Source organism: Coregonus clupeaformis, chromosome 1, assembly GCF_020615455.1.
Source record: "Coregonus clupeaformis isolate EN_2021a chromosome 1, ASM2061545v1, whole genome shotgun sequence".
NCBI lineage: Eukaryota > Metazoa > Chordata > Actinopteri > Salmoniformes > Salmonidae > Coregonus > Coregonus clupeaformis.
The window spans coordinates 44,510,809-44,533,123 of NC_059192.1; the positions used below are offsets into that span (position 1 = coordinate 44,510,809).

The 22,315-nt window shown below is 44.3% G+C and overlaps 1 protein-coding gene across 2 annotated transcripts in view; it reads right to left on the reverse strand.

Moving 5' to 3' along the window:
- LOC121569205 (adhesion G protein-coupled receptor A3) overlaps positions 1 to 22,315 on the reverse strand; it is a 273,801-nt gene that overhangs the window by 48,187 nt on the left and 203,299 nt on the right. For both annotated transcript variants that reach the window (XM_041879972.2, XM_041879981.2), the window contains 2 exons: positions 21,245 to 21,452; positions 20,511 to 20,719 (listed from right to left, as the gene is read on the reverse strand). In XM_041879972.2, the coding sequence (XP_041735906.2) occupies positions 20,511 to 20,719; positions 21,245 to 21,452 (417 nt within the window). The remainder of the gene's footprint in view (positions 1 to 20,510; positions 20,720 to 21,244; positions 21,453 to 22,315) is intronic.

Consider the following 22,315-nt stretch of genomic DNA (forward strand, 5'->3'; position numbering starts at 1 on the left):
AGCATACTTCCAAAGTTGTGACAAAATGGCTTAAGGACAACAAAGTCAAGGTATTGGAGTGGCCATCACAAAGCCCTGACCTCAATCCTATAGAAAGTTTGTAGGCAGAACTGAAAAAGTGTGTGTGAGCAAGGAGGCCTACAAACCTGACTCAGTTACACCAGCTCTGTCAGGAGGAATGGGCCAAAATTCACCCAACTTATTGTGGGAAGATTGTGGAAGGCTACCCAAAACGTTTGACCCAAGTTAAACGATTTAAAGGCAATGCTACCAAATACTAATTGAGTGTATGTAAACTTCTGACCCACTGGGAATGTGATGAAAGAAATAAAAGCTGAAATAAATAATTCTCTCTACTATTATTCTGACATTTCACATTCTTAAAATAAAGTGGTGATCCTAACTGATCTAAGACAGGGAATTTTTACTAAGATTAAATGTCAGGAATTGTGAAAAACTGAGTTTAAATGTATTTGGCTAAGGTGTATGTAAACTTCCGACTTCAACTGTATATATATATATATATATATATATATATATATATACAGTGAGGGGGAAAAGTATTTGATCCCCTGCTGATTTTGTACGTTTGCCCACTGACAAAGAAATGATCAGTATATCATTTTAATGGTAGGTTTATTTGAACAGTGAGAGACAGAATAACAACAAAGAAATCCAGAAAAACGCATGTCAAAAATGTTATAAATTGATTTGCATTTTAATGAGGGAAATAAGTATTTGACCCCTCTCAATCAGAAAGATTTCTGGCTCCCAGGTGTCTTTTATACAGGTAACGAGCTGAAATTAGGAGCACACTCTTAAAGGGAGTGCTCCTAATCTCAGCTTGTTACCTGTATAAAAGACACCTGTCCACAGAAGCAATCAATCAATCAGATTCCAAACTCACAACCATGGCCAAGACCAAAGAGCTCTCCAAGGATGTCAGGGACAAGATTGTAGACCTACACAAGGCTGGAATGGGCTACAAGACCATCGCCAAGCAGCTTGGTGAGAAGGTGACAACAGTTGGTGCGATTATTCGCAAATAGAAGAAACACAAAGGAACTGTCAATCTCCCTCGGCCTGGGGCTCCATGCAAGATCTCACCTCGTGGAGTTGCAATGATCATGAGAACGGTGAGGAATCAGCCCAGAACTACACGGGAGGATCTTGTCAATGATCTCAAGGCAGCTGGGACCATAGTCACCAAGAAAACAATTGGTAACACACTACGCCGTGAAGGACTAAAATCCTGCAGCGCCCGCAAGGTCCCCCTGCTCAAGAAAGCACATATACAGGGCCATCTGAAGTTTGCCAATTAACATCTGAATGATTCAGAGGAGAACTGGGTGAAAGTGTTGTGGTCAGATGAGACCAAAATCGAGCTCTTTGGCATCAACTCAACTCGTCGTGTTTGGAGGAGGAGGAATGCTGCCTATGACACCAAGAACACCATCCCCACCGACAAACATGGAGGTGGAAACATTATGCTTTCGGGGTGTTTTTCTGCTAAGGGGACAGGACAACTTCTACCGTCTACCGTCAAATCTTGAGTGAGAACCTCCTTCCCTCAGCCAGGGCATTGAAAATGGGTTGTGGATGGGTATTCCAGCATGACAATGACCCAAAACACACGGCCAAGGCAACAAAGGAGTGGCTCAAGAAGAAGCACAGTAAGGTCCTGGAGTGGCCTAGCCAGACTCCAGACCTTAATCCCATAGAAAATCTGTGGTGGGAGCTGAAGGTTCGAGTTGCTAAACGTCAGCCTCGAAACCTTAATGACTTGGAGAAGATCTGCAAAGAGGAATGGAACAAAATCCCTCCTGAGATGTGTGCAAAACTGGTGGCCAACTACAAGAAACGTCTGACCTCTGTGATTGCCAACAAGAGTTTTGCCACCAAGTACTAAGTCATGTTTTGCAGAGGGGTCAAATACTTATTTCCGTCATTAAAATGCAAATCAATTTATAACATTTTTGACATGCGTTTTTCTGGATTTCTTTGTTGTTATTCTGTCTCTCACTGTTCAAATAGACCTACCATTAAAATTATAGACTGATCATGTCTTTGTCAGTGGGCAAACGTACAAAATCAGCAGGGGATCAAATACTTTTTTCCCTCACTGTATATATATATATATATGTGTGTAAATATTTTGACATTGTTGTGATTGAATGTATGTCACTTGTTTTTGCCCTGCTGCCCTTGCCTAAAAAGAGGACCACAATGGAAACAAGTCTTTGACTTTATTGTCTTCAGATCTTCAACAGTTTTGCCAGGGGGTGTACAATTTGTATGTATTTTAAATGGTCAAACAAAATAAACTCAAGGTAGATGAAAATGAGATAATAGAGCATGGGGAGGAGGAAGAGAGGAGAGGAGAGGAAAAAGGTGTGTGTGGGGTTGTCACGCCATGACTCAGAGGACGCTTATATGTTGAGTCAGGGTGTGTATTTTCCTTGTTGTGATTTTCTATGTTGTATTTTCTATGTTTAGATCTAGTATGTCTAGATCTATGTTGGCCGGTGTGGTTCCCAATCAGAGGCAGCTGTCTCTCGTTGTCTCTGATTGGGGACCATACTTAGGCAGCCTATTGGCACTAGTGGGTTGTGGGATCTTGTTCTGTATAAGGTTTGTTGTGTGTTACCTTAGGACTTCACGTGTCGTTGGTTTATTGTTTTGTCGTTGCGTTTATTCATGAAATAAACATGTATGCATATCACGCTGCGCCTTGGTCTGACCCGTCTATGAACGAACGTGACAGAAGATCCCACCAAACAAGGACCAAGCAGCGTGCCCAGGAAGAGCAAATGGCCATGTCACAGGTGGGCAAATGGTGGTCATGGGAGGAGATATTTGCGGGGAAAGGGCCATGGGCGAAGGTAGATGCCCAGGCAGGAGAGGAGCAACGGCAACACGGAGGAGGCCGGTCAACGAGGAAGCCCGAGAGGCAGCCCCAAGAAACATTTTTGGGGGGGCACACGGGGTGGTTGGCGGAGCCTAGGGTTAGAGCAGAGCCAACTCCCCGTACTCACGCGAGAAGGCGTATGACTGGGCAAGCTCCGTGTTATGCGGAGCTACGTACTGTGTCGCCAGTGTGCCGGCGCAGTCCTGTACGTCCTGTGCTTGCACCACGCACGTGCCGTGCGAAGATGGGCATCCAGCCAGGACGGGGTGTGCCAGCTCAACGCTCCTGGTCTCCAGTACGCCTCCTCGGTCCCGCATATCCTGCGCCAGTTCTACGAGCTGTATCGCCAGTACGCGTGCACAGCCCAGTGCGTCCTGTGCCAGCGCCCCGCACGTGTAGTGCGAAAGTGGGCAGCCAGCCAGGACGGGTTGTGCCAGCTCTCCGCTCCAGACCTCCAGTCCGCCTTCGCAGTCCGGTCCGGCCCATTCCTGCTCCCCGCACTAAGCCAGTGGTGCGCGTTGCCAGCCCGGTCCGGCCTGTTCCTGTCCCTCGCACCAAGCCAGTGGTGTGCGTCGCCAGCCCGGCCCGGCCTGTTCCTGCCCCTCGCACCAAGCCAGTGGTGCGCGTCGCCAGCCCGGCCCGGCCTGTTTCTGCCCCTCGCATCAAGCCAGTGGTGCGCGTCGCCAGCCCGGCCCGGCCTGTTCCTGCCCCTCGCACCAAGCCAATGGTGCGCGTCGCCAGCCCGGTCCGGCCTGTTCCTGCTCCTCGCACCAAGCCAATGGTGCGCGTCGCCAGCCCGGTCCGGCCTGTTCCTGGTCCTCGCACCAAGCCAATGGTGCGCGTCGCCAGCCCGGTCCGGCCTGTTCCTGCTCCTCGCACCAAGCCAATGGTGCGTGTGTCCAGTCCGGCACGGCCCGTGCCTGTTCCACCGGTGCCCAGTTCAGCTCCTGTCAGCTGCTCCACTCCGGAGCCAGAGCAATCCGCTCCACCGGTGCCTGATCCAGCTCCGGTCAGCGGCTCCACTCCGGAGCCAGAGCAGTCTGCTCCACCGGGGTCAAGTCCAGATCCGGTCAGCGGCTCCACTCCGGAGCCAGAGCAGTCCACTCCACCGGTGCCCAGTCCAGCTCCGGTCAGCGGCTCCAGTCCGGAGCCTGAGCAGTCCGCTCCACCGGTGCCCGGTCCAGCTCCGGTCAGCGGCTCCAGTCCAGACCCAGACGTCAGCCCCTCTCCAGGTTCGGGGTCTCCCACACCAGGGTCCAGACAGGGCTTGGAATATAGTGGGAGGAAGGAGAGGGGAAGCAACGCGCCGAGGTCTAGACCAGACCAGGGGCGCAACAGGGAGGCGAAGAGTGAGAGGTCGTCACGTCCTGAGCCGGATCCGCCTCCGAGGCGGAATGCCCACCCGGCCCCTACCCTGTTATGTGTATGTTGTGCGGTCGGAGTCCGCACCTTTGGGGGGGGGGGGGTACTGTCACGCCCTGACTCAGAGGACGCTTATATGTTGAGTCAGGGTGTGTATATTCCTTGTTGTGATTTTCTATGTTGTATTTTCTATGTTTAGATCTAGTATGTCTAGATCTATGTTGGCCGGTGTGGTTCCCAATCAGAGGCAGCTGTCGCTCGTTGTCTCTGATTGGGGCCCATACTTAGAGGCAGCCTATTGGCACTAGTGGGTTGTGGGATCTTGTTCTGTATAAGGGTTGTAGTGTGTTAGCTTAGGACTTCATGTGTGGTTGGTTTATTGTTTTGTCGTTGCGTTTATTCATAAAATGTATGCATATCACGCTGCGCCTTGGTCTGACCCGTCTATGAACGAACGTGACAGGGGGGTAAAGAGGGGGGAATATGGAGGAATGGGGGAGGGCGGAGATGTCACTTTCACCAGACCGATGCTCCCAGGGAAAAAATGGCGAAGCAAACTGGAGGGTGCCTGACTGCCTGCCCTGAACAAATAGGTTGTAGTGTTGCCAGTCCCGTGTTTATACTCCAGGGGAGATGCAGGGAGAGACAGACAGACACACACCCTGCCTCTAATACAGAGTACAGGGAAACAAAGACTGCTGGGTGATTGATGCCAAATACTGACAGACTGTGTCTGGCATAAACATGATCTCAAAACCGAATGCTCCCATCGCATATCCTTTCATCATTATCATCGCTGGTGTTGTCTCTAGTTGCATAACAGACACATAATGCAATATCCAATCATCATACTTTGCCTGTAGGGACAATAAAACAAGACCGTATATCCCTATTTGTTTATATAGCAGTGATAATGAGTGATTATTGCAATACTTTTTAGCACTAGGTTCTGAACAATTCCCATTCCGCTCATATTCTTCCTAACCCAGCCCTACTCTCAGCGTCAGATAAGGACAGCAGCCAGCCAGCCTCCAATATGATTCCTCCATCCAGACCACTCACAGTTATTATCATTATTACTATCTTATTACATCACAGTGAGCGCTGCCTGGCTGCCTGTGTGGACTTTATTATTGCGTTTAGCGGGGCCCTGACATCACAATTAATTACAGACTGAGCCGCAATATTACTGTGCCCAAGCCGGCTGGGCCTATTCTGGATTAGCTGCCATGCTCCGTCTAAACATGCCCCATTGTCCCTCTCCCCTCTGCAGCCAAACAGCCTCTTTATCCTGTGTCTGTGTTGTTGCTACACATTTAATCCACACAGCGCGCGTTCTCCCCCACCATCCTCAAAATCAGATTACTAGTGTCAATTAAACCTGGCCCAATCCAATCCATAATCTCAGAAGATCCCAGTTACATTGAGCATTGAGAGATTATGAGTCAGTGGGGTCTGGTAGGTGCTGTGCTATGATGTTGCTGGAATCACTCACCTCTGTATACCAATATTTATTTTCATAAAGATTTAGGGATTATGGTCAAACCGTAGCACATGCACTCAATAGCTCTCCCTAGCTCTCTCTCCCTCACATGCATACGACAGAGATACAGAGGCTCAAAGACAGACAGACAGACAGACAGACAGACAGACAGACAGACAGACAGACAGACAGACAGACAGACAGACAGACAGACAGACACACAAAAATCCCTTGGTGGACTGCCTGAGGGCTCCCGACTGCCTGAGGGCTCCCGACTGCCTGAGGGCTCCCGACGAGTGTGCAAATCAAACCCATCTACAGCCACCCAATAACACTCAGGGGAGCAGGCCAGTCAAACTCCCTGGACAAGCAATGTTTAGAAAACCTTCATGCAACATTCATTAACCCCTGTAGGTCTAATTAATTTTATGAAACATTGAATTTGGCATTTACTGCTATAGCCCATAGAAACACATTGAATAACACATTTGTTAACACAAAAACACAAAAAATGAATCACAAGGATTAAGGTTTTGAAGTGTCTGTCCTATATCTGAGAGACATAAGAAACATTTAGACCCATGTTTGGTCACATTATTTGTGGCACTTTTTACCCCCTGTGCACATTTTTACAGCCCGGTACTGGGTTACCTTCAGACGACTCCCCTGAATCTTCGTGTTCGTGAGAGCCCCCCCTTTCGATATTGGTGACATATTAGTTTGTAGCTCCAATGGTTTGGTCTGGAAAGCTGGTTTTGTGAGAAGACCTCTTCGAAATTAGGACATCCGCGACAGAGAGTTCAGACGACTACCGTAAAGCTTGTGGATGTTGTAGAGCAAAACAACCGACACTGTTGTGTCCGTGAGAGTCTCATCCGTCAATGATGGTTACTTATTAGTTTGTAGCTCAAATGGTTCGTGCCGATTTCCTTGTCCGGATCCTCTCAAGTGTAGAAAAAGGGGAAACTATATCGGTGGAAAGAGGGGATTGAGCTGCAGCCAATACAAGAAACAGTAAGTCTCTAGCATGAACAAACAGGGAGCTATTCAATATTCAAAATGACATCACCGTGTGACGCACGGGTGCGTCAATCGACTCTATACAACATTTCACTGAGGCCCCCAGGCTGCAAGTTGAATGCTCTGATAAGCTCGGAGACGGAATAAGACAGATAGGAACACCCTTATCTTCACTCACACCACTTAATGTTGACAGAAACATGCACATAAGCACACTGTTGTTTATGAGTGTAATGAAATCAAGTTCAATCAAATACAACCCCATCATATTAAGGGCCATTATGAGATGATGAATCTCATTTGGAATACAGTGGAACGTCCCTCCAGACAAACGTCGTTATTTAAGGGTCGTGTGTATAATTTGTACTTTATTTATCTACTTACACATCAGAGGATACGGTTAACATCACGTCCCCAGAGTCTCTTCCCCTGCCTTAGATTAAAATGGAGTAATATTTGCTGTATATCTGAATTATATCACTAGTTACTGCAGTCTCTTTTCCTAATAGACTTAAAGCTATAAGCTATACTAAGTGCTCTGTGGAGTGACCTTGGGCCCGTGTGTTTTCAGTGTGTGTGTGTGTGTGTGTGTGTGTGTGTGTGCGTGCGTGCGTACATGCGTGCGTGCCTGCCTGCCTACGTGGGGCACAGCCCACTCACTGTTCAGCATTACATAATGTTACTGAACCTTGAATACAACTAAGGGATTATGAAGGAAGAATGGCTGCAGGCTGAGAGTACCTTATCCAGATGTGTAAATTAACAAATGAAACATCCTGAACAAAGTCTGAAGGAGGAAATAACATTCAGATGACTAGATACTGTATGAAATGAGACTTCTTTATGTATCATGTTTATTCAACTCATCTGAATGTGTCAATAGAAATACATGGACGGAATGGGGAAACGGTACAGAATGGGGAAACGGGGAGGGGGTGGCTAAGGGATACTTACTGACTTCCACACTTAACTAAGCTTCAACCTACATAGAACACCCATTATCTGTGAAATACCCTGCCAGACTATTATAACATCTAAAGGCCTACTTGAACAATGCAGTGCTTTTCTAAGAGCATAGTCACACACACAAGCATGAATGTAGGTATGCATGTACATGCATACGCACGTACGCACGCACGCACACTATGCCCAGCACCATACCAGTGTCACCATACCAGTACATTTGATAACAGTGCATTTCTATGTTCTGCAGCGAAAAATATCAAAAAAAGGTCCTAAGAAAATCTCTCCCTATGATGGGGGAGGGCATTTTAACATTAGTAGACACTGGTATGGTGCTGGAGATAATGAATATGATGTTAAAAAGTGGTGAAGTGTCCCTTTAACAACTCTTACTGCTAGTGCAATCACAAAGCTCACCAGTGAGATTTCCTCACATCTGTTCCTATCCAACATTTGTTTCTCTGTCTCCTGAACCAAAGGAGCCCTCCAATGACATCAGAGTGCCGCCGCCCATAAAAAGCAGTATAATGTCAGAGCTCTGATAACTATTACGATTACCATAAAAACCACATTGTTTCCAAAGCACTTCAGAATGAATTTGGCTGGTGCAGATGAAGGGCTTGCCAAAGACAACCCTCTGCAATGCTGCTTTAACAATACCACAGACTTGACACTGCTGAATTGCCATCAGGGCCAGACCATAACTGGGCCTACGATGATGTGTGGCAGCAATACACAACTTGATAGGTCTGGAAGAGAAGAGAGGAGGGAAAGAGAAAGTGCTTGAATGTGTCCTATTGCATTTCCATATGTACAGTATGTCTGTGTGTATTTACAGTGTGCATGTTTACAGTGTGTGTGAGTGTGGTATAACTATCTCTGAGAAACCAATGTCTGCCTCACGTTCCGACCCCCTATGTATTCCCATTTCCCACCCCTCCCTCCCTTCTTCTGCAATCTTCTCTTCCATTTTTTGATTATGGATTGCATGACACAACGCCGTCCAATCCCATTTCACACACTGACAGCTCTGCTATCTGCAGCCATTTAGGCCTAAGTGGCCGCTCCATCTCATTCTGCAGCCATTTACATGTTTGGGTCTCATTATGAGATTTGTAAGGCAGGCAGGCTGCCACACAGTGTCTGAATGAGCGAGGGGGAATTTCACTGACCAGATTAGTTTTCACCTTTGATACGGGAGCGTATTGCTCACCCAGTGGAATGGGATTCGGGGTGGGAGGAGAATTGAGTGAGTTTTAAAGTTAAATCACGCCGGTGCAAAGCCTGACCTCCAGAGAAATACTAAATGTGCAACATGACTCATACACACCGGCAAGCACACCTCTGTCGTCCGCCCACAAAAACGGCCCCCTCTTGCAGACAGCCAGACACAAGAACAAGCACACACACACACGCCCGCACACATCAATGAAATGGCAAGAGAGCTGTTCAAATCGAAGAAAAATAATATCTCAGCATTTTACCAAAATATTGTTGTTTTTATTATGAGCCACTTTTATTCAATGCACAGCCATGCCATCTTCATTCATGGTAAACTATTACTGTCAGGTCAATGAACATCAAAAGGTATTGCCATAATTATTACCATATGAAATGTAAGTCAATACATATTACGATAGTAAGTCTGTCTGGCTGCTTTACCCATATCCCATTACTGCCTGTATGTGACTAGAGAAGAGCTACCCACGTGAACTCAAATAACTATGCCTTGCCTCGGCAACCCATCTCATTAAAAAAAGACAACATTTCCCAATGTCATACATTATCTGAGGGCTTTAATTATATAAAAACAGCCAATGATAGTTCCAGAGCAAGGCTCACTAATGACGCTTCTGAAGTACGATGAGATTTTCAACCTAATGTCAGATCCACTGTGACCACGAACACACACGGGCAAACACACACACACACTCTTGTGACCACGAACACACACGGGCAAACACACACACACAAACTTTACATACATGCAGACACACACACATTAACCCCTTACACTCGTGGAAATTGGTTGGTATATGGATAGGGCCAAATTGAAATGTTTCTAACAGAAAAACTATACATTAAGAGCACAAAACATTAAGAACACCTTCTTAATATTGAGTTTTTTAAAACATTTTTTAAATTTTTTAGTCATTTAGCAGACGCTCTTATCCAGAGTGACTTACAGTTAGTGCATACATTTTCATACTGGCCCCCCGTGGGAAACGAACCCACAACCCTGGCGTTGCAAGCGCCATGCTCTACCAACTGAGCTACACGGGGCGAGTTGCACCCCCCCCTCCCCCTTTTGCCCCCAGAACAGCCTCAAATCATCGGGGCATGGACTCTACAAGGTGTCGAAAGCGTTCCACAGGGATGCTGGCCCATGTTGACTCCAACGCTTCCCACAGTTATGCCAAGTTGGCTGGACCTCTCCAAACTGTGAACAGGTCTTAACTACTTTCAATGCACTTTTATGACTCAAGGAAATTAGCCAAAGTCACAGAATGGCACTTGATCCAGACAGATAAACTCAGCTATTGCTCAGTTCAATCGTTGGGAATCTTTTGAGTTCAATATCATTAGATTTGCAATTTTTTTATGTCAATTATTTAGAGACAGCCATGTATGAATTAATGAATCAATCATACAATTTGGCTTTGTTTTTACCAATCTAACTACAAAACAACATCATGGTAATCATTTATTTGAAAGGTAAATCTCTATTGATAAACTATTCACAATATAGGTGAATGCATATTATTCAATAAGAGTGTGTAAATGCATTAAGTTATTGAGCTTGTTTTAGCTGATTTTATGGGGCTACAGATGACAAACAATCCCTTCCATTTAGGACCAAATTTATTGGCAACTGCTAGGAGAACATATTATTTTATTGTACTGATCAACATTTGCATAGAAGAAGCAATCTCAGCATATTTTGCATTATGGTTTGCATATTATCACAAACAAAGTACTAGGGTAGTGAATTCAGCTGTAAGCTAGCAAGGAAAGTTAGCCTACAATTAAAGCTGGAAGCTACCAGTATCGTCTTGCATTGTAAAAGTGTTCTAGCCTCTATGGGCATTGTTTTACGAACAGTAATGAACAGTTTCAACATTTCTACATGCTGTGTTACATTATTGAAGTGTGTTAACTTCTGTGCAGCATGAGTGGGGAGCTAACAATGCAGCCCAGACAGCTAAAGCAGTGAATGAGTAGGTGGAGCACTTTGCTCTTCGTGCTGCGCTGATAGATATACTTGATCCTCTCAATAACGTGAGACAAATTTGACAGAAGTACTGAATGTAACAAAAACTGTAGTACTGAAACTGTTTTTTTTGTATGGAAAAAGTACAGAAGTTTCGGTATACCGTGCTACACTAGTCAAAACACATACAGTGGGGAAAAAAAGTATTTAGTCAGCCACCAATTGTGCAAGTTCTCCCACTTAAAAAGATGAGAGAGGCCTTTAATTTTCATCATAGGTACACGTCAACTATGACAGACAAAATAAGAAAAAAAAATCCAGAATATCACATTGTAGGATTTTTTATGAATTTATTTGCAAATTATGGTGGAAAATAAGTATTTGGTCAATAAGAAAAGTTTCTCAATACTTTGTTATGTACCCTTTGTTGGCAATGACACAGGTCAGACGTTTTCTGTAAGTCTTCACAAGGTTTTCACACACTATTTTGGCCCATTCCTTCATGCAGATCTCCTCTAGAGCAGTGATGTTTTGGGGCTGTCGCTGGGCAACACGGACTTTCAACTCCCTCAAAGATTTTCTATGGGGTTGAGATCTGGAGACTGGCTAGGCCACTCCAGGACCTTGAAATGCTTCTTACGAAGCCACTCCTTCGTTGCCCGGGCAGTGTGTTTGGGATCATTGTCATGCTGAAAGACCCAGCCACGTTTCATCTTCAATGCCCTTGCTGATGGAAGGAGGTTTTCACTCAAAATCTCACGATACATGGCCCCATTCATTCTTTCCTTTACATGGATCAGTCGTCCTGGTCCCTTTGCAGAAAAACAGCCCCAAAGCATGATGTTTACACCCCCATGCTTCACAGTAGGTATGGTGTTCTTTGGATGCAACTCAGCATTCTTTGTCCTCCAAACACGACGAGTTGAGTTTTTACCAAAAAGTTATATTTTGGTTTCATCTGACCATATGACATTCTCCCAATCCTCTTCTGGATCATCCAAATGCACTCTAGCAAACTTCAGACGGGCCTGGACATGTACTGGCTTAAGCAGGGGGACACGTCTGGAACTGCAGGATTTGAGTCCCTGGCGGCGTAGTGTGTTACTGATGGTAGGCTTTGTTACTTTGGTCCCAGCTCTCTGCAGGTCATTCACTAGGTCCCCCTGTGTGGTTCTGGGATTTTTGCTCACCATTCTTGTGATAATTTTGACCCCACAGGGTGAGATCTTGCGTGGAGCCCCAGATCGAGGGAGATTATCAGTGGCCTTGTATGTCTACCATTTCCTAATAATTGGAGTGTGACTGTTTGAGGTTGTGGACAGGTGTCTTTTATACTGATAACAAGTTCAAACAGGTGCTATTAATACAGGTAACGAGTGGAGGACAGAGGAGCCTCTTAAAGAAGAAGTTACAGGTCTGTGAGAGCCAGAAATCTTGCTTCTTTGTAGGTGACCAAATACTTATTTTCCACCATAATTTGCAAATAAATTCATAAAAAATCCTACAGTGTGATTTTCTGGATTTTTTTTTCTTAATTTGTCTGTCATAGTTGACGTGTACCTATGATGAAAATTACAGGCCTCTCTCATCTTTTTAAGTGGGAGAACTTGCACAATTGGTGGCTGACTAAATACTTTTTTTCCCCACTGTACAGCGCTGTGAACCAGAGAACCTGAGCTCTGACGTTATGTATAGCACGTTACTGTACAGCTACTGGGTTCCAAGGCGCTTATCAATGACAACATCTTCAATTTTCAAACCATATACGGGATGACAGGGCCTGTGAGTGGAAAGGGCTATCGCCACCATGAAAAACAAAATATTTGAATTCTCGCTGAGTGATAAGACATTCAAAGGGTGCTTAATGGACCTAGCCACAGATACACCCCTCCTCCTTATCTCTGCCCCTTCAAATTACACAAGTCTCATTTCCTACTGTCCTTATCGGCATTAAGAAGAGTACACGGGGTGACATCACATCAATACATAGGCTCTAATTACAAGGCAGCATCCAGCTGCCCACGCCTGCCAACGTTGTCCAAGCGTTCTGGGGGAGAATAAGCACAGAGCACAGTCCTGGCCTTGCCTGCTGCACAGAAGGCACAATCAAATAGAGATTGGAAGGTCAAAGAACACAGGTCACACTGATGTGGTTGTGGAGCTGTTTAGTCCCACTGCTCTGTACATTTTGATTCCTGGTTCAATCTGATTAATGTGCCCTGGAGTGGGGGGGTTGTGCTGTAGACCTTCTTAGATATTCGCTATTCCATATCAGTTACAGGAGCTCAAATAGCCCCCACTCAGTACAGTAGCGATCATGTCCGTTCAGCCCCAGCCTTGCTGTGATACTGTCTGTGGTGATTCCCCTGCTCAGTGCTCGGGGCCTGGCAGCAGCTACAACCAGCACACCCCAGGAGGGGGGCATTCTGGGATACTGTCTTGGCTGATGAGACAGGCAGACCTGCAGCCAACCAGCCACCGAGCGCTGAGCTGGATCACACTGTACATGGCCCTAATGGATGCAAAATAAGTTCTAAATGTGTTTGTCTAGACCAGCCAGCATGTGCAAATAATGTGCTGTCCATTTCGGTTAAAGCGATACATAATAACAAGAAGAGCCATGCCCAAGCCCTCCTCCAATCTCCTGTCCTCATTTCGACCGGGGCAGTTCCTGGAGTGAATGAGAGGTCAAGTGGCCATTGCTAGGAGGGCTGCTGATGGGTAGGGTAACCTGCAGATCAGCAGGTTACAGTTTACTTTAATCATCATGATGACGTGTGTGTGTGTGTGTGTGTGTGTGTTTGTGTGTGTGTGTGTGTGTGTGTGTGTGTGTGTGTGTGTGTGTTGTTCCATATGAGAAATATATGCTAAATGCTTCCTCTTATTCAACCCTTTCCCATGTAAACAAATATTGCTGTAGCACTGTTAAAGTTTTGCCAAACACATCAGAATAAATATTTAATTCAACAACACCATTATCATTTATAAACAGCGTTCGTCAGCTTGGACAGTTTTCCAATTGAAGTGAACGCAACCATGCTGTCCATAAAAGCCTATCGCTGCTTATAGTGGCCAATTAATCAGTTACTTTCTATAAACAACATCAAAACTGTGAAACCATTGAATAGCCCATAAACTTTATTTAGAGAGCTCCGACTATGATTGTGAACACAGACATATTAACTCGAAACCTCCTTCTTGCTAGAAGCAGCACCATTATAATCTTTCATATACTGCATTTGGCCGAGGATGTGGAGCAACTGTAATTTGGAAAATGATAGGTTAAAGTAATGCCATTTGTTACCAAAAGAAGGGGAGGATAAAATATGGGAGGGATGCTTTTCAATCCCATCCAATATGTTGTGTCAGGGAAAAAGAAGCCCCAACACCGACTATTGGCTGACTACAGCAAAGCCCCAGCAAAACTGTTGATGGTTCAAATTAATGGCAGGCCGTGCAGAACTCATTATTCAGGGTGAAAACAATCTGCATCATATCCCAAATTGTTAGCAAGCTGCAATTTGTTATGGATGGGGACTATTAAAACAGTACCCAGATCAGAAAAGAGACCTCGTCGTTTATCAGGATCCCTATGGGAACAGGAGTTTTTCCTGACCTTGTGACCTGACCAGGATAAACTCTGTGCCCTAAATGTTCTTGATCAGGTCGCATGGTCAGGAATAACTCCTGGCCCTGGTGTTTGGTTTATTCAGCTCCCCATTAGCTTTTGCCGAAGCAGCAGCTATTCTTCCTGGGGTCCACAATAAACACTGATAGACAAGGACTGTCACACAAAATACAACGATATACAAAAAATATATGATGTGTGCCTGTGTGTGCGTCCCCTCACAGTCCCCGCCATCTTTTTTTAAAGCTGTTTGCTTGAGTAATTGGAGATGGAAGGGAGTGTCATGCGATCATGGCTCTGTATAATACTGTACATTGCTGTGAATTCGTTTTGGAATTGGGGACTGTGAAGAGACCCCTAATGGCATGTCTTGTGGGGTATATATGGGTGTCTGAGCTGAATGTTATTTGATTATACAGACAATCTGGAATTTTCATTACAGTAAGAGAAGCAGTTAATCTCTCGTCAATCCTCAACCAAGAAAAAATTGGTATGCATGCTGTTGATCTGTTGTTGTTCTGTATGTGCAGTTAAGGGCAAGGCATGCTGCTCTGTTTTGAGCCAACTGCAGCTTTGCTTGGTCTTTCTCTGCTGCACTTGACCATATTCTTGGACCGTAATCAAGATGGGACAAGACCAGAGCCTTAACTAGTACAGTTGATTTTTGTGCCATAAACACACACCTTTTTATAAACAGACATACCCCTTACCATCTTCACTACAACTTTGTCAATATGACTTGACCATGATAATTGACCATCCAATGTTATACCTAGGAATTTAGCTTCCTCAACTTGCTAAATGGTCACACCCCTTATACACAACTCCAGCTAAGGGTCTTAGAGAATGTTTTGAACCAAATAGAATGCTTTTAGTTTTAGATGTATTTAAGACCTGTTTATTATTAATCACCCATTCAGGTACTGACTGTAACTCCTTATTTAGAAATTCAGTGAGGTCACTGGCTTTGGGTGATGACATGAAGTGTGGAATCTCTGCATACATAGTCATTCTAGCTTTCTGTAAGGCCAGTGGCAAATCATTTGTAAAAAAAAAAAAAAAAAAGGCTGAACACTTTTTTCAACACACAACTCAACACTTCAGTGGTACTGTCATACAACCACAGACAACACACATGGCCTGATTCTTCATCCACCCAACAACTTCGTCTGAAAAAACCTACTACCTATCATACCAACAGAATGGCATCTGAATATGTGGAAAAATAACAATATGAACCTGTGTATTCATTTGATTTTCATAATTGTCTAAATGTTATAATAATGTTCAACTGAGTGAGAAACTGAGGCACCTTCTAATCAAAAGGATCATTTATCCCCAGGTGTCCTCAAGCAGCTTAAAAACTCTTTGGAAATCTCCTCTCAGACAGTATAAAAGGAGAATTGATTCTATGTTCTGGCACAGCAGACTGAATGAGCCTCTCAGTCAGAAACCTGAAGGCGTAGCGATGCTGATCGCCTATGCATACATGGGAATAGATTTGTGCTCCTCTCCATATGCATCCATCTTTAAAACAAGAGTGGGAGAACCAGGGGTCAGAGTTAAGCACGGGTAAGTGGCTCACAAATCGTTAGCGATGCCCTAACCCTCATCGTTATCACACAGTCTGACACCAACACAAACATGGTGGGGTTGTGTTTGTGGGGGGGATTGTGTGTGTGGGTGTGTATTTGTGTGTGTGTGTGCGCGCATGTGTGTTGGGGGAGGGAGAGTCAAAACAGCATGTATAATTCCACCACAATGATGCCAACAGATAAGAAGGATGAGACAAAGAGAATACATGTACACGGTCTCTCCTGCTTGCCATTGGTATACTCTCAATACAGATTACTATCCTCCCCAAAAATATTTCCTTTATCCACAGTATGCATAGTTTATTCATTTCCATGTTTTTGTTATTAGATGGGTGTTGTGCTCTACGTGGTAAAATGGTGTATTCTAGGATGTATAACCCCACGGCTCTAAGCATTGGGCAGAATCTAGATTGTCATACCTTCATACCGACCTTGTGCCATCGCAAGATATTCGGTAATACCAGCACTGAACACAAGGGGCACTATTTTCAAACCCCACTGAACTTCTGTAATCCGAAGGTTATTAATGCTAACAAGTACATGTCAAATCCCATAGCAAACGCTAGCTAAATGCAAACGAGCACATTGTGAACATTTTATACAGTCTCTGACATAAACTATTTGCAGGATAGACATCCCAGCTCATAAAGTTACAAGTAACTCAAAAATGCTACTCACAGTTTGCTGCATGCAGAATAACAAATATTGATCCAGGAGGGGATTCTCTGATGTTACCATAAGAAGCTTGATTTTGCAAGAAGATAACAACTTAGCTAGATAACTAGCTACTAAATTAGCAAACCAAATGCACAACTGCAGAGCATTTAGTACATTTTAGACAGTTAACTTAAAGGGATACTTTGGGATTTTGGCAATGAGGCCCTTTAACTACTTCCCCAGAGTCAGAGGAACTCGTGGATACTATTTGTATGTCTGTGTGTCCAGTATGAAGTTAGAGTTAGTTTCGCGAGCCAATGCTAACTAGCATTAGCGCAATGACTGGAAGTCTATGGGTATCTACTAGCATGTTATGCATGTCCGCTCAGCATCACACAGTCAGCCTGCCCTACAGGCTATAGAAATGCATCTCTCAATAGATCCTCTTCTATTGGCTTACGACTTTGGAGCCTTTGTCATGGTTGGATACTGACAAAGCCAGCTTTTCCCTGCATTCTGCTCTCTGTAAAGGTCTGTCCTTGCATATTAAACAGGTGGGAGCACTAGCGCAATCACATGGAGAGGACTTTGCCTCTCAGACTATACCTTATGTTTAGCCCCATCTAAAAATGCCATCATGGCTGACAGCGATAGACACACACACACAGGTTAAGAGGAAAAAAGACTGTCACTGATGAAGATGAACGATCAGACTGCAATGCTGTAAATGAATGAGTCAGCCTTGCCCTCCCTACAGACACAGGCCTAGTGGGCTACAGTACACACACTGAGAGGAGGGGGCCAGGGAAGGACTAGAGCTGGAGCTGTCCATGGTGCTGATACCAAGAGCAAGCATGCCACAGCATGTATCTTCAATCTGAGTAACTCAAATGCAAACATAACTTACAATATAATTTGGCATTCCCAAAGGCTACTGTGTGCAGAGGAGTCTGGATCTGTCCATGGTTCTGAAACCTGGAGAGTCAAGCTACAGCATCTCTTTCAGTTACTAACACAAACAAACATATCGTACAATATAATGTTACGTAGAGGAGTAGACTTAGCAAGGCAAGGGGATAACTGGAACTGTCCATGGCGCTGAAACATATCGGTGTCTACAATTGCATGACATTCAGCAGGAAGCTCCAGAAGGAACTGTCCGTGGCGCTGAAACCTGAAAGGCATCATGCTATGCGTCTCCTATCTCTCTGATTTGCCAACATATGACTCAACAGTTAACACAGCAAAGGAGCTCACCATCTCTTCTTTAATGAGCCCAATACCAACTACTATCTTATAATAGAATTTAGTATTCACATACTATAAGGAAACAGGTGCTATTAGTAATCTACCTGCTGTCTATTCCATGACCCAAAAGTTGTTATACACTTGTGTGTTATTCATATCTATATTCATATTCATATTCATATCTAGGGGCTAATCCAAACAGAAACACAAGGACATCACAGAGCTCCTTCAATAAAATGATCCTTCTTACTTTCATTTAGCATTCTGGTCACTGGTCTACGCGAGAGACTCTAGCATTAAATTCTCCTAAGCCAAGTCAAAAGAATCTCATTAAATTGCTTTTAATATAACAAACCATAACTGGATTGGGCTGTCACACTTTTTGTAGACTAATCATCTCCACACAAGCCCCAAAGTGCTGAATGAGAACTGACTACATTATTAGAGCTGGAGATTGCTAGTGTGCCTTTCAGACGAGATGATGGTTCTCGATTTGCCATCTCTCAGAGCTGTCTTTCATTGTTTGCCCCTGTGTCATTCTGTTCAAAGTTGCAGATTTATCCTCTAATGGTTTCTTGTGTTGTACCTGGCAGACATTTGACTGTGGCTCATTTGAGGTCAGACAGTGCCATGTTGGCTCTACTTTATTGCAGTTCAGGCAGTGGTTCACCTCAGAGGTGAATACTATATCATCTGATCACACTGTGCTGCAGAACTGCCCAGGATGATAATACCACAGCTACATACACTAAGACCATTTCTGAAATAAATGCTGGGGGTTTTCTAATAGTAACATTACATCTATTCAGCATTACTTGTATATTCAACAACCACACTAAAAGTTTGGGTAGAGTTTACAACTTGTTGAGATCACTAGATTTAGCATTAACACAGTTGTTGTCATTCTGTACATCAAGGCAGCTGTGTTCAAGTTTTTTTGGGTGATCCAAACCTGCTTCAATGACCATGCTAGAGTCACTAACATCAGTTTATAACACATTACAAGATAACATATGGTGGTAGACAACACATGACCAGAACGGTTCCAGCTTGCCATGAGGAGATCATGCAACAGGTTCAGTAATACAGAGTCAGACAGGAGGGAGAAATCATACTGCAACAGAGATAGTGCAGAAAAAAGAGTGATGTCACGAGTCCGTAAATAAGGGTCCTTTTCTCGGGCACTGCAGATTCTACTGCGGGTGTGGTGACTGCATTAGTAAAGCACGCGCAGTCTCCACTTAAACACCCGAATAATATAATCTGCTTTCATTGGAGAGACCAGACGGCAACATCTATCCGCCCACCACAACCAGCACTTCCAATTGATGTGCCCAGAAGTTCAAATCATGAATCTGTTGTCAGGTCTATTCACTAAATTGCCTTGCGATCTCACATTGCTTGTGCGCTGACTGCCACCATCCCAATAATAGCGTGCCATCAAGCGTCTCCCCTAGCCCAGGTTGTATATTAAATACATAGCCTACATTGCCACAGCCCCACGCAATGACAATCTGACATCTGCGCTCTATCTGACAACAGCTTGATATTCCATGCACACCATCCCTTTCTCTCACTATGCTGCTTTTTCTCCCCTGTCTCACACACCAACTCTTTCATTTCTGCTTTTCAACCGGCTTATTTCTACCCACAGGTATAAGAACGAAATTGAACAGCTCCATCACATATATAGATAAAAGCAACTCGGGAAAACAACAACATTCCACAGAACACCACTTTCATGCACTATAAGGACTAACCTCCCAATCTAGCGAATCCCACTCTTCGGTAAACATCCGGAGGATTGCTGTCCTTCCAAACGCGGACTAGGCGCAGAGGCACTACGGAACGACTGAGCGATGCGATGCCATTGCGCTGTCGGTATTATCCTCATGAAATCAATTTTAATAGAGGACGTCGACAGGAGAAGGTATTCGTAAATACACACCGCGACGACACCACGACCAACTTGAGCGAGATAGATTTAATGATAGCTTGCTTTACAATCGAACATTTCGGTGGAAGAAGGTTGCAACCAATTAGTACACCACTTGCGCTTGACTTGCAGGCGAATACTGACAAGGCGCTCGTTCTATTGAGCATCGTTTCGATTTGAGCTGCCGTACTCCCTTTAGCAGAGGTGGCAGACAAGACAACCAACTTCGTATTTCCAAAATGTAGAAAAAACGAGTAATACAATCCTCAGCCATGGTACCATTGCGTATCTCCCCATTACATTTTCCTCCGCGGAAGTAGGCTACAACAATAAAGCAAGATTTTGAAAGGTCCCTTATATCACGAAGTGCTTGGCAAATCACGTGACTACTTCTTTGTGCAAAATGATGTATTGGATTCATTATAAGCAACAAGCCGCGAGGAAGCCGGGGACAGGGTGTCCTGTGAGAGGATTGGAATAAGGTCACTTCTGTACTCACCATTAGCACCGCAAAGTTATTGTGATGAGTGCAATGAATGGTGGTCGTGTTGCCCGTGGAGCCTGTTATGTGGCACCCCTCTGCCCGCCAGCCACCGTGCCCATCTAGCAGGTCAAAATCCCAATAGGCTGCAGTGGGGTCTACACCCAGCGCGAAGTGCCTGAGAGCAATGGTAACCGAGTGCACGGCGCTCCCGAGGCTGCACCCATCTGCAAGAAAGCAACACATTAAATTAGGGAAACCAAGTGGAAAGTCTAAGCGCAACATCCAAGATCCATGGACAGAAACGAACACACTGTCACACGTAGACTACACAAGCACATTCGTTTGACGGTCAATTAACCATAAATTATTATTCATTCTGCCTTCTTTCATAATGTATATGTATATTTCATTGACATGTTTATGTTAAAGGTTTAAAAGGTATTAAACATCTGCCACATATATCATCAGGAGGATGGTAACGACAAAATATTATAAAATGAAAAGAAATAGCAGGCATATAAAGATTCTTCAAATGTGGTGTGAATTAGGCTATGTGTTTAGGATACAGATATTTAGACATACATGTGTTTTTATCAACAATATGTAATATGGATCAAATCTCTACAGGCTGCGCACTTTTTCTTTTTTGTATGCATGTGGGTGTCCCTGTGTTTGTCTACAGCGGATCATAATTTTAGACAACGTTGACATCAGAGCCATGATGATAAAATGCATGCATTTCCTCTTACCTAATTTGGTGAAAGCAACTGGTGTCGAAACGCTCCTACGTTTTCCATCATCTGCAAGATTTGACGAATTCCCTGTGCAAGGAAAGAGTTTCCCATTTCGAAAGACAATAAACTGCAGCTTGCAAGTCGAGTTATCAACAGATTGCAACGCAGAGGGGTTAGGCGTACCAGCCAGCGGTAAATGGATTGAGGCAACTGCCACGGAGTTCTGCGGATGGAATAAAAAATGACAAAATAAAAATGTAATAATGCCATTCGCTAGAGATAAACTGAAAATTATCACTCCAGTAATAGCTTGTAAGATTTACAAATTGCCTCTCTCTCCAAGATTGGTAGCGACCAAAGAGCACAAGTAACCATGGGGATGGGTTCCACTCGGTAGGCTACGTCGTCTGGAGCGCTCTCGTGCGCCTATTTGGTCAGGCTTCCTGCCGCAGAGGTGGAAATGGTTCTTACCATCTCAGCTCGAGGGCACATCAACACTGCAGCGTTGATTTAAAGAGACAACTCACTTTATCTTCCCCTTACAGCCTTTAAACGCCATGGAACCCCCGAAAATGACATTTTGTGAGCTCTGGGAAGGATAGACAGTTTCTAAAAAGTATAGTGGCATTACATTGTACGTGGGTGTGGTTCCAGGATGGATTGAGTGCACTCCACCCGACCCAGAGCAAGCACTCCTCATTTCTGAGTTCAAGTCTAATGAAATAAAAAGGTCCCAAAGTGCTAGTCAGCAGCTTAGGGGCATGGGAGAATGTAGCCTACACATAAGTGAATGTGCTCTGATTAATATTTTGCTGATAAATGTCTTAATAAAATATTATACATTATTATGACAACATAATTGCATATTTTTGCAATGGAAATGTGTTTCCACTCCAGTACGGCAAGATATACCTAGTGGTGTTTCTATCCATCCATGTATTTGGACACCTACTAATTCATCATTGAAGGCATTCATGGAGAATAACCAACAGAAAAACACTGTTGGGTGAAACCATGATTCTACAACATAATTCAAAGCATTGAAACTTCCATAGGTGCATGAGGTCTGTGATGGATGTATGTGAC